At 37.6% G+C, this 17,693-nt stretch overlaps 1 protein-coding gene across 4 annotated transcripts in view; it reads left to right on the top strand.

Annotated features, from left to right (window-relative positions):
* acss2 (acyl-CoA synthetase short chain family member 2) overlaps positions 1–17,693 on the top strand; it is a 36,905-nt gene that overhangs the window by 14,066 nt on the left and 5,146 nt on the right. For 2 of the 4 annotated variants that reach the window (XM_042409029.1, XM_042409034.1), the window contains 14 exons: positions 1,280–1,371; positions 1,774–1,877; positions 1,986–2,058; positions 4,661–4,736; positions 4,917–5,028; positions 6,339–6,386; positions 9,683–9,820; positions 11,127–11,297; positions 13,550–13,683; positions 13,817–13,949; positions 14,208–14,264; positions 15,085–15,165; positions 15,285–15,393; positions 16,534–16,602. In XM_042409029.1, the coding sequence (XP_042264963.1) occupies positions 1,280–1,371; positions 1,774–1,877; positions 1,986–2,058; positions 4,661–4,736; positions 4,917–5,028; positions 6,339–6,386; positions 9,683–9,820; positions 11,127–11,297; positions 13,550–13,683; positions 13,817–13,949; positions 14,208–14,264; positions 15,085–15,165; positions 15,285–15,393; positions 16,534–16,602 (1,397 nt within the window). The remainder of the gene's footprint in view (positions 1–1,279; positions 1,372–1,773; positions 1,878–1,985; positions 2,059–4,660; positions 4,737–4,916; positions 5,029–6,338; positions 6,387–9,682; positions 9,821–11,126; positions 11,298–13,549; positions 13,684–13,816; positions 13,950–14,207; positions 14,265–15,084; positions 15,166–15,284; positions 15,394–16,533; positions 16,603–17,693) is intronic. The other 2 variants (XM_042409030.1, XM_042409033.1) reach the window with 2 other exon arrangements.

Below are 17,693 nucleotides of genomic sequence, written 5' to 3' on the forward strand. Positions count from 1 at the left end.
TGAAACTAACAGGAAATGAATACATTGATTTCTTGCTTACACACACCCAAATATGAGCTGTCAGTGTGTAATGCGTTGCCCGTAGTGATGAACTCTGCAGCGGTAGACTTTATTGATTATTTAATTATCTGACAAGTTGCAGGTTCATTTCCTTTCAATCCACTAATCCGTTAATAGTTTCAGCTCTAAATGACAAATTAATTTACAGTGGAAGTAATCTGTAGTGACTCCTCTTTCCTCCTAAAAAAAACTGTTGATCTGTAGAACAAAACTGGAACGCAGCCTCGGACCCTGATTCCTCCTCCCGTCCCGAACTGTCGGTCACGTTTTTCAGTTTGCAGACTTTGATGCAGAGAGACGAGCCGGACGAGGCTCACTTAAGACCGTGACTGTGTTTGATAATGTAGAGAGGCACCGCTGTCACAGTTAATTTACGTCTCTGTCTGCGCTCGAGACATTTTTATTAATCTAACTCCAACAAATTGAGCGAGAGAGAGTGTGTGTGTGTGTGTGTGTGTGTGTGTTTGTGTGTATATGGGTGTGTGACCTTAAATGAAGCTTTTGCAAGCACACAGTTCCTCAAACGCCCAAGATAATACTCTGTTGTGAAAAAGGGGAAAGTTTAGAAGAATCATGTTTCACAACTGGGATGCACTTTTACCAAACAAAGGGCAGAGAGACGTTTAAATGTTTGGGGTTGTTTGGTTTGTAACTGCTGTTTTTGTGTTGGTGGTTGAGACATGTGGTGACAGCGACTCAAACGTTTCAGCAACGACTGGCAGTGGCTGCTTGAACCTGTTCGGTGGCCCGAGGGCAAAAATGAGCCGATATCCGATATTTCCAACTCATTGTGGCTGATTGCCGATGCCGATATATGCACATAGATTGTACTAAGTCTGATCAAGAAAGACAATATATGAGGGAAGAACTTAGGAAGACTGGAGTTCAGGAGCTCAGCATTAAAACTTTAAAGTTGGTGGAGCAGTAGAGTTTTCTTTGAGTTTATTAGACAGACAGGATTAATGTGTAGAATCATTTAAAACTGTTCATGTATAGAAATTGAAGTACGAAGTACGTGAAGTACGTCAAAAATACTAAACATTTGCTGGATTGTTGATGCTGCAGCTTCTCAGATGTGATGAAGCTTTTCTGCGTCATACATGATAGTAAACTGAATATATTTTTGGTTGGATTTTGGGCTGTTGATCAGACAAAACAAGACGTCAAAATATGATGTTTTTCATAAATTTTAAAGTATTTTTCTTGTTTTTTCTTTCAGGGAAGGAAACGAGCCCGGTGATGAGTTGACGGTGACCTACAGAGAGCTGCTGCAGAGGGTCTGTCAGTTTGCCAACGTCCTGAAGTCGCAGGGTAGGTTAAAACTACCTGATTTACACCAAAAACTATGGATGCACCAATCTGATACGCCGGATATGTATCTATCAGTGTCTTTGTCAATTTAAAAGTCGGTGTTTCCTCAATCAGTTACATGAAGACAATGAAGGTGAGGTGCTGACTAAATGTGGCTACTTTATATACTGTTGGGTAGCTCAATCTATAATATCACATCTAATTTATTGGATGATTATTATATTTTGTATTAATAATTTGAATCTGCAAAGGTAAATGTAGTGGAGTGAAAACTACAGTATTTGCCTCCAGAGTAGTCGAGTAGAAATATGAAGTAACATAACTTGGGATTTTCAGAGTAAAGTACCTTGAAACTGTACTGGATATTCTGTCCCTCACCCGTCCGTCCGTTCTTGTCTGCAGGAGTGAAGAAGGGCGACCGTGTGTCCATTTACATGCCCATGGTGGTGGAGCTGGTGGTAGCCATGTTGGCCTGCGTCCGCATCGGAGCCGTTCACTCCATAGTGGTGAGTTAGAAATATGTGATGTTGCGTACGTTCACAATGATATTATTCGAGAGGGAGATAAATGTCTCTTTATCTGATATCTAAGATTTAATTCACTGGTGTTTCCAGTTTGCAGGTTTCTCTGCTGAGTCTCTGTGTGAGAGGATCCTGGACTCACAGTGTTCACTGCTCATCACAGCGGGTCAGTATTTATCACAGCAACTTATCTCTTTATTATCATCAATAAATCTCATGAAGAGAGTCAGACCGACAACAGTAGGAGACGTATCAGACACATTCCTTCATTGCGATCGATGAGGTGTGTTTTAAACAACAGCAACATAATTTAAATAACATACAGCGTACTGAAAGTAGAAATCTCTCAAGATTCAAGAGGCTTTATTGTCATTTGCACAAAGTACATGTGCGTTGGAATTCTTGTACAAAGAAATTTATAATAGATTGAATTTAAAAGAGTCAGAGAGAATCACAATATTTACTAGACGTGGGAGTCTTTGGAAATCTCACGATTCGATTCAGATTCTTGGTGTTTGATTCAAAACAGGTTGAATGAATATAAAAGGGGAATCTACTTTTACTCCACTACACTGTGTGCCAAACAATTCATCAGTGTCCTTATTCCACTGCAATGCAATATGAAACATAACTGTCAGTTAAGATAAATGTCCTTGATGAAGGTTAACGTTGCAGCTCACTGAAGACGCAGCTTTTTTTGATTTTAAAACATCTTCCAGTTTTTCTTTCTTACGATTTTCTTTTTCCCAGAGTTGGTTTAAGTCGTCTTAAAGCTGCAGCGTGTGTGATGATCAGCTGATCTGGTTCGTTACTGCTGAACGCTGCTAGTTAGTCTCTGAGTGACGGTGATCCTTTTAGTCATTAAATCTAAAATGCACTCAAACATTTCCCTTTTCTGAAGATGAACTACAACATTTCTCTAACATGTGAGCTGTAGAGCGTCCGGGTGACAGTTCAGATCTGTCAACATCACGTTATTGACAAACTTTTAGAACATTTTTGACATTTATGAATCAATTCAGAATCATAGAAGATATGAATTGATTATTTTTTCCACCCACCTCTAATATTTACAACAATTATTCACGATACTTTCAATGACTAACAGAGCAATTACATTGATTCTGGAAGGAAGATATTTCACTTTAAGAAAACAAACAAACAATAAAACGGATTCTCCAATATAATATTCAATGTACAGAATAAGAACAGATACAGTAAAAAGACAATAAGGTGCAGGGATGAAGAGAGCCGTCACACATGAGAATGCTCCTTGTTTCATTTAAAACATACCTGCAATAGTAACAACAGCAGAGGAAATAAAGCCATTCACTTTCCATTCAATATGAGACCCCAGTGACTGAGGAAGTGGTTCAGTGTCTTGCTGAAGGACACTTCAGCAGCAGCAGCTGTTGCACGACGTCGCAGCGTCACTCTGACTCTCAGCTAGTCGGACTGAACGCTTCAAACGAGTTATGACCAGTAATCAAAGTCTTATTAGCTGGATTAGAGTCTGGGGATATAAATCTGTTAATCCACTGGGTTGAAGGCCTGTGGTTGGAGCCCAAACACACACACACACACACACACACACACACACACACACACACACACACACACACACACACACACACACACACACACATACATGCACATACATGCACATTTTTCTCATTCATAGAAATCCTGTAAGCGGATCATAGAGTCCTCAGTTGGGGCCTTTCATCCTGACTGACTGGCAGCGTTCTCAGAGAGTTTTATTACCTTGTAAAGAAGGTAACGAGAGCACACTGAGTTAAAATCTCTGAGTTTTACTACAGTAGATAAAGTTTTGTTAACTATCTTAACTGCTCATAAAGGTGCAGGGATTGAGGCCACAGCTTATCTGTAGAGCTGCACATCCAGACGCTTTATTAACAAAGAATAAAGCCTCTGTTTTGTAGGAATGTAAAAGATCAGTCTGGTGATTTTCTACATTTTTCTTATTGTCAGTAAATCTCACCAACAATGAACTGATCTACTAACAAGTATTGTGTGTGAATCAAAGCCCGATATATCTTATTCCACTGTTATTGTCCAAAAACTATTAAAAACACGTCAGTGAGCCGCGTCGTTGCACTGTGTGACAGAGCGTGATCACGTCAGTTTGTTCAGAAACGGCTCAGAAGACTAATAACAGCGTCAAGTTTTCACTTTCTGGAAAGTATTTCTCTGTCAGGAAGAGGTCACCACGCATGAGCGACGCCGCCCTGCTAGCTTGTTGTGCTACATATCACAAATTCTTGAATTTGTACAGAAAATTATTTGAGAAATGTACAATGTCTGGGTCAGAGTCTGATCAATACGAGCATGAAAAATAGTGATTTATATTTACATACCGTCTTTGGAGCCATTTCTAAACAAACTTAAGTAACCTTGAATGAACATGTAGAAATTTTAACTGGGTCATTTAAAGGAAAAAACATATCAGATACAAGTTATTATTATATGTGTTGAAATATGTGTGTGATCTTTAAAGATGATAAAAAAGTTTGATTAAAAAGTGAATCACTCATATATAACAGTTTATAGGCCTGGAAATAATGTGGGCAGGTTTAATAATGCTGCTGGAGCTAGCACGGCTAACAGGCTAACATCAACTGTTAGCTTAAACGCACCAGTGCACCAGTGTGGTCTGACAGCAGGATACATTTTCCCTCCTTGCTCTCTCTCACTCCTTCTGTCTCTCTTTTCATTTCTGTCACTCTTTATTCATCTCATTCGTTCAGATGGCTTCTATCGAGGAGATAAGCTGATCAACCTGAAGCTGTTAGCTGACGAAGCGCTGCAGAAATGCAGAGACAAGTAAGCTGCACACACACACACACACACACACACACACACACACACACACACACACACACACACACACACACACACACATACACACTCCAAGCTTTACTAAACCATAAAATGAACTTCGGTCTAGCCTCAAACAGCTTTATGAAAGTGTAATGAAAACCACGTCCCTCTCTGTGTCTGCAGGGGTTTTCCGGTTCAGAGGTGTATCATGCTGAAACACTTGTCCAAAGACGCAGAAGAGTCTCCTCTGGGTTCTCAGTCTCCTCCCGCCAAACGCCCCTGTCCTGATCTGCAGGTAAACAACAAACTAAAAACCTAAACTGAGCCGTTTCACGCAGGTCAAAAGACATCTGTTAGTCACTGCGACCTGCGATTGAAGCGTTAGTTTGATCAGCTGTGGTTAAACTGTATCACTATATCATGGTGCATATGTTCAGGTGATTTAAGCTTTTTGCTTTGCTTCTCTCATGTTTGTCAGGTTAAACACACATTTAAATGACACTAATTCTACACTCATTTATGAAATAAAAAGGCTGGTGATTCTATATGTTTCTTATTGTCAACAAATCTCATGAAAAGACCAAAACCAGCAGTGAACTGATCTACTAACAAGTATCAAAGCCTGATTCTTATTCCTCTGTGTTGTCCAGAAACTATTAAAAACACATTAATGAGTCACATCGCTGACATGCTCCTTCATCACCATGAACACACACACATACATACATACACACACATACACACAAACACACAAACACACACACACACACACACACATACATACATACATAGATGCACGTGCACATACACACTCACAGACACACATACATACGCACACACTCTGTCCTGCTGCCAGAAATACTCACTAAAGCACCAAATTAGTTCATCTGCTGCTGAAAACAGGCTCCAACAAACACACCGTTTCCTGTGTGTTTGATTAAAAACTACAGTGACCAGCTGTTTATATCAGGGCTGCATCACAATATTCTCATAATTAATTAATCTGATGGTTGTTTTGTTGATGGTGAATCTTTTTTTCCTTTAAAAAATGACTTAAAACAGTTAGTCAGCTATATTGATAATCGATTATTAATTCTCTGATGATGGACTCATTGATTAATAGAACCACAGATGAGGAAGGAAAGTCACTAAGTGTTTATTTGAAGGTTTTAGTCTTTTCATGGGATTTACTGACAACACAAATATAAACTATCACCAGTCTTTCAATATAACTTTATTTCTTTGTGAACATCGTTGATGTTAATAAAGACGCTCAGTCGGTTGTTAAACTGTCAACTTTTTCCTCAACTGTTTGTATGTTTTCTTTGTAAAAGTGATTTATTGGATCTTTGTTGTTGTTGTTGTTGTTGTTGTTGTTGTTGTTTTAAAACCTTCGTAACTTCTACATTTCACACATAATCACTCCTGCAAAAATTCCTAAAACTTCTCTCAATGTCCTAACTTGATGTGACATCGTGGACCCTGTTTTTAACTTTGTGTTCTTCATTTTGGGTTTTTTTCTAAAATAAACGCTCTCCCTCATTAACTTCTCCTTCCTCCTCCTCCTCCTCCTCCTCTTCCTCTTCCTTTCCTCCCTCCGACCAGCAGGAGAAACAGACAGGGAGAGTAAAGAAAACGCGTCCTGTTCTGCAGGTATTTTCATAACCTCCTCCCTCCACTAAAACCCCATAACTTCTTTTTTTGTTTTTTTTGTTTTTAAAGGGAATTTCACTCACAAGCAGAATTTACAGAATCACTGCTGCAGGGTAAAAAGAATAAAATCAATTTAATCTTTAGAGGCTTTTATTTTATTTATCTTTCATGACTTGTTTGCACTTCAATCTGTTATTCTATAAACATTTCTAAAATTTTACTAGTATTGATGATTTATTGTTTTTACCCTGAAACAGCAGTTTTATTCCTACAACGGTTCAGACGTTTGTGAACATGAAAAATATCTCGTGAGTTTATATACAAGAGTGAACTTTGGTTACATTTGTGATGATCATATTATCAGTAGGGCTGGATAAAAAAAAATCTTATTTGAATGATCCATAATCGATTATTTAAAATCTAGAGATTGATTTTTTTGTATTTGCATCTTTATTCAGTGAACTTGTTTAAAGTGGTTCATGTACGACTGCATGATGTGTAAAATGTCTCCTGATCGAGTTCTCACATCGTGCACAAAAAGGCATTTTAAGTTAAAAAGTAACGTAGATGAAAGCTGCTTTATCAGCTGCTTTGAGTCCCGACAGTCCTGTAAACTGTGAAGGTTTCAGTTCAGAGCAGCTTACAGGACTGTGATGATCGAGGATGCTTTGCTTACTTTGGCTCTCGCTGTTTTTGTTTACGAGATATTATCTCCGGCTACGAGACTTGAAGCCGACTGAACAACCTTTGGATTCTATTTTATTTAATCTGTGTCTAGCTGCCAGTGAGCTAACGCTAGCTAACGCTAGCTAGCAGCAACGGTCTTCATGTATCAGACTCTGTAAACACAAATACAAACAGTGCAGATGAATCAGTGAGCAGACTTCTAGTTTCTGCTGTCTGTGCTCACGTTTATCATTAAAGTTGGATGTATCTGGTATCGAAAATTCAAGTGCAAGTGTATGTGATGGCGTTTAAAAAAACAAACAAAAAAACATAATGATGAGGCCTTTGCAAGTGGTGCAGGTGTTTTATTAATATCACTCAACTGTTCTGCACAAAGATATCATGTTTTAGGCTTTTGCATCCCCCCCCCCCCCAAAAAAAAAATCCTTGGTCTATAGTTTTATAACAAGGAAATGTGTTAATAGTTCAGCCTGTAATGTTCATTTTACAGTATTTTATATTCAAAGAAACAGCAGTGTTTCTCATTTGATGATTGTAGAAGAAATTCAATTTCCCAGGATGAACAGCACTTCATGTAATATTAGTATTTAATTTAATCTAAATTGAAATTAATTGATTCTGGTCTTAGTCAGTATCCAGCCCTGATTATCAGTCTGTAATAATATACACGTATCCACTCAGCAGTGGAATAAAACCATCATCTTTATAGCTTATATGAAAGAGAAATACTAACTAAATGTAGCTGTAATAATGAGTTATTGGAGTTGTGAAAGTTTGAGCTTCAATATGAATATAAATGAAGATAAATAGATAAATATAGATATAAAAGCACTGTAGTGAAGTTCAGAGTTACTCATGTTCTCAAATGTTCTTCCTGACTGTCTGAACTCATTGGAATAAAAATGTAAATTCTCTGATTTGTATTAACACACTTTTCTTTCTTTTGTATCTTTTTGTATCTGTTGTGAACACACGCTCCGTGTCGTGGTTGTAAACTTCCACCTTCGATCACACTCACAGAGTTTGTGTCGGGAGCTTTGAGCTGTTGTGTCTGAACAATGTCGTGTGTGTGTGTTTTTCTTACTAATAATAACACTAATAAAACACTTTTCTTCTTCACTTTTAAACCACGAGTCAGGAGGAATCAGAGGTCTGTTGTTGGTTTGCATAAACTTATTGTACATTAACTCAGTTTCTGTGGAGACAAATATTAATATAATATTAATAGTTAATGTAGTATCAATATTAATTCAGCTACAAAGTGTTTTAAAATGTTCATTGACTTTATGTTAATTCCCATTTGTGGCTCTTGGTAATAAAAGCATCTTGTCTCACTTGGGTGTTATTGATAATCAATATATACTGTGTTCAACCAAACCGCTCAGTGTGATTAAAGGCAATAAAGACAACATTCAAATAGTTTGACTAAAAAAATCTTAACTCAAGTTCCTCTTACTGTGCTGTAACTGTTCTCATTATCGATTGATTAGTTTTTTGGTCCATAAAATGGTGAAAAATATTGATTATTGTTTCCCAAACCCCAAGATGACGTCCTTAAATGTTTTGTTTTGTCCACAATCCAAAGATATTCAGTTTACTGTCATAAAGGACTAAAGAAACCAGAAATATTCATATTTGAGAAGCTGGAATCAGAGAATTTGGACTTTTTTTTTCTTAAAAAATGACTCAAAACGATTAATCGATTATCAGATTAGTTGATGACGTTGATCAGCTCTGTAGAGGAGCATTATGGGAGATGTATTTCTGTGTGGACGTCAGACCTGAGTTGATTTACTGTCTCACTTGCTTTTCCGGGACTCATTGATTGCTTTTGGCAAATGAAGGCAAATGAAATTGATCCAAAAACCTCCAAAACCAACCGTCCATCACTTGTAGGCAAACTGAAACACTTTTAAGTAATTAGAAAGATTCTTTGGAGTAGTGATTGATTATATGACTGAATCTGTTTTTCACTCAACCTAAATCTTGTTTATCTCTCTACGTTGCTCGATATCTTTAAATTTGTGGGCGCTCTGGTGGCCTAATGACGAAGGCGCATATCGTATAACTGCAACATTCGACCCCTGCTACATGTCACATCCTCTCTCTCTTCCCTTGTTTCCTGTCTCATTAACTTGACTCTCAAATAAAGGCAAAATGCCAAAAAATTTACAAAAACAACAAACCCCCCAAAAAGCAGATAAAATTAGATTTTTTTTATTATTCCCTCAAATAGATATGTATTAAGTAATTTTTTCTTTGGTGGTCTTCAGTATAAAGCAGGAAGTGACGCAGCTCTGATGAACAAACAGCAAATAAGTTAAAACAAAACGTACATGTTTATAACTTCACTACTAACTTTGTTTTGCTTTATTCACTCAGTCAGATCTACAGTTTTCACTTGTTTTTCTCTCTTTGCACTTTCTCCTGAGGCGTGTCTGTCAAACTAACCTTTTTTCACTTTTGTGTTTTTTAGATTGTAGAGATGTTTTTTTTTTGTTTTTTGAGTGTTTGGTGATTGATTGGCGAGGACTTTATCAATAACTAGTTGAATATGTCTGTTTACTCGTCCTGTCCTGTTTGTGTCTATGTGTGTTACGTCGTATCAGGTCCCGTGGAACCCGGAGGTGGATCTGTGTTGGCACGCTCTGGTGCGTGGAGCGTCGGACGAGTGTGAACCAGAATGGTGCGATTCTGAAGATCCTCTCTTCATCCTCTACACCAGCGGCTCCACCGGCAAACCGAAGGTAGCGTTTTAATACACAAACACACACACAATCAAACATCAGAGCTGTGATGTTTTTGCACACGTTCCACAAATAGGACGGCATCATCAGTTAATCTGCTCGTTATTTTCTCAATCAATTAATTGTTTGGTGTATAAAACATCAGAAAAGGTGAGAAAACCCCAAAAACCCCAACGTGATGTTATCAACCGACAGTCCAGAACCTGAAGATATTCAATCACTGTAACGTGAGACAATGAAAAGCAGCAAATTCTCACATTTAAGAAACTGTAACCAAAGAAAGTTTAATATTTATAGTTGGAAAGATTAACAGATCATCAAAATACTTACAGATTAATTTTCTGTCGATTAACTGGTCGTTGTAGCTCATGATTCTATTTTTCTTTATCTTGTTTGTTGAAAATTTGAATTTGTAGATGTTTATGATCTATGTTAATTAATTGATCAACAGAAAATTAATCAACAGTTTGTCAACACGTTGTCAAGCAAAAACGTGCTGGTTCAAGCATCTCAAATGTGAGGATTTGACGTTGTAAATTGAATATTTTGAAATATTAAAATGTTAGTTTGACCATTTCTTGACACTTTATAGATGGAAATATTAATCAAATTATCAAAAAAGGATCAAACTCTGCATTTTCCTTGACTGAAATGACTTTAAAAGTAAATATTATTTTTCATATATTAGTCGAACATCATTTATCTGCTGTGTTTTGTTCTGAGGTTGCAGCAACTTCTTTTATCATTTCTGATTATTTTCAAGGGCCGTATCGATGTTTGTTCCTCATTGTAGCACAACTGGTACATAGTGGAAACGTCAACAGATGTTTATCGACTCTGCATCTTGTCTTCTTGTCCATCGACATGTTCGGCTGATTCTTTAGAAGTTTGTAGTGAGTTCATGTGATCTTGAGAAACATCTGACATGTCCGAGTCGGCTGCTAAACTATATTTATATTTTAAGAAGTTATTAATTATCAAGGGAAAAAGCTGGAGCTGAAACTCTGAAGCTTAAACTACTAAAACATCAGAAAACCTACAAAATTGTGGTTTTGTGGCCAACAAATCCTCCATATTATACCTTTTAACACAGCTTTTTCTTTTTTCGCCTCATATAGTATAATACGGATTAAGATGTGAAGTATTTTTAAATCCATAACAGCTGAATTTGGGCCAAAACCAGCAGGAAATTATTATTAATGGTCCATTGAATTTCATGTTGGTGCATCAGACCAACAAATAACTGCGTCTTCTCTCACTCATCGTTGGTGTTTATACATGACATCGTCCCGTCTCTCTTCTTCAGGGTGTTCTTCACACCGTCAGCGGCTACATGCTCTACACTGCCACCACCTTCAAGCTGGTGTTTGACCACCAGCCGGACGACATCTACTGGTGCACGGCAGACATCGGCTGGATCACCGGACACTCCTACATCACCTACGGTCCGCTGGCCAACGGAGCCACCAGCGTCCTGGTGAGTGCAGGCGGAAGGGACTACTGGGGTTACTGAACTTCCTGTTTTTACACAACCAGTTCAGCAGATGTTCAGTCTGTCGTGACTGGTCGCAGGTGTTTGTCTGAATAACAGCTGACGATTGTGAAAAATGTTGCTGTTCGAATCTTTTTTCTCAGCTGATACGTGTCTTAGTGAGTTTCCTCCAGTGCTATCGGAAAGATGACTTATTGTTCTGTGATTTTGTTTAGTGGAAGCAGCTTTTGTTCATTAATCTGTTCAGGCAGGATGGAAAGGCCATTAATGTAATCTGTATCTGGATCAGAGAAAACAGGTGTTAATGCACACAAATGGCATTATCATCATAATATGATCGTATCTCTGCCAGGATGCACGGACAGATTCTTAAAAAAACAGAAAAATCCACCCACTAAGTTGAAAAGTCACCTCACTCCGTCTTCTTCCTGCTAACTGAAGCAGCCGGCAAGTTTTCCTTTGCAAAACATATTTAAAAATGAAGCCTGTTGATGGCGTTGCTTTACTTAACCTGGGATGGAGATGAGGTGAATGTTTATTAATGGATCAGGTGTAAATGCCAAGACCCATGAATGGTAAATGGACTGTACTAGTATAGCACCTTCCTGGTCCTCCAACCACTCAAAGCGCTTTTACACTACGAATCACATTCACCCGTTCACACGCTGAATGAGTACAGGGGGCTACAATGCAAGGTCCCAACCTGCCCATCTAAGGAAATCTAATCATTCCCACACTGATGGCACACAGCCATCAGGAGCAATTTGGGGTTCAGTATCTTACCCAAGGACACATCGACATGCGGACTGGAGGAGCCGGGAATCGAACCGCTGATCTTCCGATTAGTGGACGACCTGCTCTACCTCCTGACGTTATTATCCAGATCACATGTTCACACATATAACAGGTGTAAATGAAGCATTAATATCTTTGCTTTGACTGGATGAACCTGCTCCTTCAGGGGAGTTTACATCACTAGTCTAACATGAAGGAGAAGAATGAAAATCAATCATTCATTTCAGCTGTTTCATTTATTTTTTAATTTTCTTTCTCAACTTGGCAAAGAAAGTAAACTGATAGAAGAAGTTTTGATCCGTATAGTCTGTGAGTTAGAGATGATGATTCATGAAGATGAGGTAACGTGTTCTAACGAACGCAGCTGAAACAGGAGATTAACAGCCGCCCTGTGAACTGTCCTCAGCTCATAAACGCCAACGTTTACCGTCAGTCACTTTTACAGCTTCAGCTGACCTGCACTCGTTATGATGAGTCACCGTTATAGAGTATTACCTAGAAATGAGCTAACACCAGGGTTTCCTGATAAAGTCTTGGCTGCATCGTTTTTAGGTCGAGTCAGTAATGATTAACTTCAGAAATGAGACAAACCCACATGTAATGAAATCAGAGACCTAATTTAACTAACTTAACCTAAAATAAAAAGTTAAGTAAAAGCAGAAGTATGTGTATAAAAGTCATATATTTAAACTAAACAACAATGATTTTTCAAACCAGCTCTTCAGTAACATACAGTTTGTTGGAATTATTTTTATTTGCACAAAATACAACAATTGTGTATGAAATATTCAGTTTTAGTTTAACAAGGCTAAGAGTCTACTGCTACATGCTAGTGACTCTATCAGGCTTATTTAGGAATGACATACTCACAATGATAAAGTCTGTTTAATAGGTCATGTTAGCATGCTAACATTTGCTACGTTTTTTGTCATAAACTGAAGTATTTGATAAATTATGATTTTTACCTCATGATGGCGCTAAATGAAAAGTCACATGATCACTAAAGTTATTACAGTTCATCCTCTGGGGACCACAAATGAACCAAATTTCACACCAATCCGTCCAATAGTTGTTGAGACATTTCAATAACAAGCAAAAATGTCGACCTGCTGGTGGCGCTACAGGAAAAGTGAAGTGATCACCAAACTCATTAGGATGCATAATCTGTGGATCATCCATGTCTGTGCAAAATTTCACAGCAATCCATCCAATAGTTTTTGAGATGGACCAACTGACTGGAAAAACAGAATTAATTATACAAAATCCACAAAATTAGATCATAATGGGAATAACTGCAATACTGTAGTTAAACTATTTGTTTATGTATTAATTATTTTACTACTAACACTTTATACCACTTTGATTTCACAGAAGAAACAAAGCCTAAAGTCTGAAGCTTGATTTAGTGAATGTAATATGTTGTTTGCTTGTGTGTGTTCCAGTTTGAGGGTCTGCCCACCTACCCAGACGTGAGCCGTATGTGGGAGATTGTGGACAAATACCATGTGACCAAGTTCTACACAGCGCCCACCGCCATCAGACTGCTGATGAAGTACGGCAGCGAGCCGGTGAAGAAGTGAGTCAATCGTCATCACAAGTTGACTTCCAGTGATGTTCGGCATTACTGTTCTTTATGTTGACTTCCCTTTTTTTTTTTTTAGGTAAATGGCATAAATGTGCGTTTTCTCTCTCTCTCTCTCTCTCTGCAGGTATAAACGAGAGTCTTTGAAGGTTTTGGGGACGGTCGGCGAGCCCATCAACCCTGAGGCCTGGCAGTGGTACTACAACGTGGTGGGAGACAAGAGATGCCCCGTCGTCGACACCTTCTGGCAGACAGAAACCGTCAGTTACATTTATATTCTCAGACCATCACTGAGAAGCTTTCAGTAGTCTGAACACTGACATCTATAAATAATAGAGATGGTTTTGTTTTCCATTTTGCAATCTAGACTTTTATTAAGAAATCACTTCACCTTCATCCTTTCATCTCACTTTGGGAAGTTAAAACACAACATTAATTGAGGCAGAGGATGCAGACTGTCGGCTCTGCTGCCCTCTGGTGGAGAGATTAAAAAGGTGTTTCTGTTTTCTGTCTTTCAGGGTGGACATGTGTTGACTCCTCTACCTGCAGCCACACCCATGAAACCAGGATCTGCTGTGAGTAAAACACACAATTTAGAGGGCTTTATTACTGTACTGTGAATGTGAATTATTGACTTTGTCTCTGTTTTGTACAGTGTAAGCAGCTGACTTTCAGCTGTGTTCCTTTTTTAATGATAAACTATTAACAGTACATTAAAACAACTAGAGCTGCACCGATTAATCGATTAGTTGCCAACTATTTTATTAATCAGTTAATTGTTTTGAGTCATTTTTTTTAGGAAGAAAATTTCCAAATTCTCTGATTCCAGCTTCTTAAATAATATTATGTTCTGGTTTCTTTAGTCTTCTGTGACAGTAAACTGAATATCTTTGTGTTGTGGAAACAGGGATCAACATTTTTCAACATTTATTTGACATTTCATGCACCAAACAACTAAACGATTAATTGAGAAAATAATTAACAGATTAATTGATAATGAAAGTTGTTAGTTGTAGCCCTAAAAACACGTTAAAGATGTGAATTCAGGCTGAATGTAATGACCTAATGACAAAGATTAAGTAAACATCCTGAATTAAGTGTTAATTTCTTTTATTAAAGACTTAAAATCAAAGCGAGCATCCCATAACTTCTTCATATAACCTGAATTATATGAATGAGCCAAACCTTTGCTTCCTAAAATATCATGATTTATGATTGAAGATGTAAATAAAACAGATTAAACTGTTGAAGAGAACAATCAGTGTCTTCTGTCAGATAATTAGTTAATTGAAAATCAAATTTTAAAGTCTTAATAAATAAATAATCTAACAGTATATATAATGTATTTACAGTGATGAAGTTTAACGCTATCGTCTGTCTTTTTCTGTCCGTCAGACGTTCCCGTTCTTCGGAGTCGTGCCGGCCATCTTGAATGAGTCAGGAGAGGAGCTGGAGGGTCCGAGTGAAGGATACCTGGTCAGGAACTTTACACTGTCTTTACTTTATACAGAAGAAGATGTCTGTTAATTAAAAATCTACGACACAACCGTGTTTCACCCTCTCAACTCGTCACGTGTGCTTCCGGCTTCAAACAGGTGTTCAAACAGCCGTGGCCCGGCGTGATGAGGACGGTCTACGGAAACCAGCAGAGGTTTGAAACCACCTACTTCAAGAAGTTCCCCGGATACTACGTCACAGGAGACGGTGAGACGAAGCTGCTCAGATAAAACACTGGTGACCCCGATGAAATATATCAGAATATTATTTAAAGTTTTAATTCCTTATTCTCTTTTATGCTTCTTAAGTTTTATTTATTTATTAATCTTTCTGTAGTTTCAAGTGAAGAACTGTGATCGTCTCCTGATAACAACCACAGTCTTCAGCTCTCTGTGTTGGAACATTTTATTGATATTAGATTGATTGATACTTGTCTTGTTTTCAATGCTACTTATCAGTCCGGCATTTAATCAATACTCTTCTAGGTTCCAGTTTTATTGTTGTGCAAAAAAATAATGAATTCTGAACAGAATTAGAATTTATTTCTATGTTTTTTATATTGTTTTTAAAGCATAAATAGGATAATATTTCCCTGGAAACAAATGTAAAAATAGAAGACTAATCGGTTAGTCAGTTGACAGAAGATTATTCTGCACTATTTTGATAATCGATTATTTTTTGAGTCATTTTTTAAGAAAAAAGGAATATCTTTGGGTTGTGGACTGTTGATCGGGAAAAAACAAGACATTTTAGTTTGATCTGGGGCTTTTGGGAAACAGTGATCAACATTTTTTATAATTTTCTGACATTTTGTGGACCAAACAACCGATCGAATGATCCAAAAAAAAAAAAAAAATCAACAGACTAACGAATGAAGCTAGTGAACAGATTCGCTGCTGGTTTAGGGAACCGCCTTCTCAGTCAATACGTCTACAGGAATATGAAACACTTAAGCTACATCAGGCCGTTACGGTCATGTAAAACACCGTCTGACTGACAGGTGGAGGGAGATTGTGTAACAGTTGAAAATATCACTTATGTAATTTTATGCTTGTTGTGATGTTTTGATAAATTACTTTTATTGCCTTTTTACTCACAAGAGCTGAAAATACTCTGGATAGTTCCAGGTTAGAGGCTTTAATAGTTTAGGGATGTTAAAGTGTGTCTGTGTCACATTTTCCACCTTAAAATCAACTTAAAGTATAAATGAAAGTGAAAAATAAAATAATAATCATCCAGTTACCTTCACTCTGCACTGTGGCTCAACTGGGCTGCGAGTTTACATCTAAAACACTCTCATTGTTTATTTTTCAAAGTCTCATACGTTTCTTTTTTTTTAATCTACAGGTTGCCGTAGAGACAAGGACGGCTATTACTGGATAACAGGGAGGATAGACGACATGCTGAATGTCTCAGGTAAGACTGACTGGCTGAGCTTGTTTGATTTAAATCATCTAAATTAGCATCACACCTGTGTGTCATTAGTGTGTGTTTGTTAGTAAGCTGTCTTTACTATTTTCTCCTCCTCTATATTAATGTTTTTTTCCCCTAAATATTAGAAAACAAAACAAAGACATTGAACAGACGGCACAACACACTTCTACACACACACATGCAAACACATACATGACAAGCTAAGAAGGTTGTACTTAAAAATTAAGGAATAACAATACATAAAACATCTGATCTTAAAAAATTCATATATGAGATCAAAGTTGAGTGTCTCGTTAAACATCCACAAAAATCTGCATGAAAATAAACATTCATAACTATCAGAAAACTGAGCTCAGAAACAGCTGATTTGGCTGCTCAAACCATTTCTCAGGACTGTGTGGGCGTGTCCAGATCACGTTTGATTGACAGCTCACTTTCAGCTCAAGTACCGTTTTATTTTCTATTCATTCACTAAAACGTTTTGCTGATATGGAATAAAATACCAAATCTATCAAATGGACCCTACTTGGTTAGAAAGCTTGAATAATTGACTAACTAGCAAAACAGGTTAAACCACCCAAATCTGTGTTTTTATTTAACTATACCTCCCAGAGTATGACGCTAATCATTTTAGCATCTTCCATTCACTTACATGAAACAGTTAGCATTAGCATTGCTATGCTACACTTTTGAGTTATTTATCCCCTCCGTGATTAATACAGATTTGGATGGTGTACCCAAGTCTGCTAGTTAGCTTAACACAGTAACTTTCAAACCATATCAGGTTTATTTGAATTCTCATTCTAGCTAAAAGCAAAGAAAAGTGCACTGCATTGTTTTCTCATGCGGGAGATGAGAGTAAGTGTTGTGAAGTCAGCTTGGCTGGATAGCCACGTCAATCATCTTTCTCCTAAATATGATTGGGCAGGTATTTATTACGTAATAAATTCCCTCGCTTAGCCCCGCCTAACTGCAACCCAGAAACGAGGGAAGGGAGAGAAACTTTCTAAAGAACTACATAGACTATGTCAAAGGCTGTTCTCATACTTTTTAGATGTTTAGTATATGCACAT

Source organism: Thunnus maccoyii, chromosome 4 (assembly GCF_910596095.1).
Source record: "Thunnus maccoyii chromosome 4, fThuMac1.1, whole genome shotgun sequence".
In the NCBI taxonomy this organism is placed as follows: domain Eukaryota; kingdom Metazoa; phylum Chordata; class Actinopteri; order Scombriformes; family Scombridae; genus Thunnus; species Thunnus maccoyii.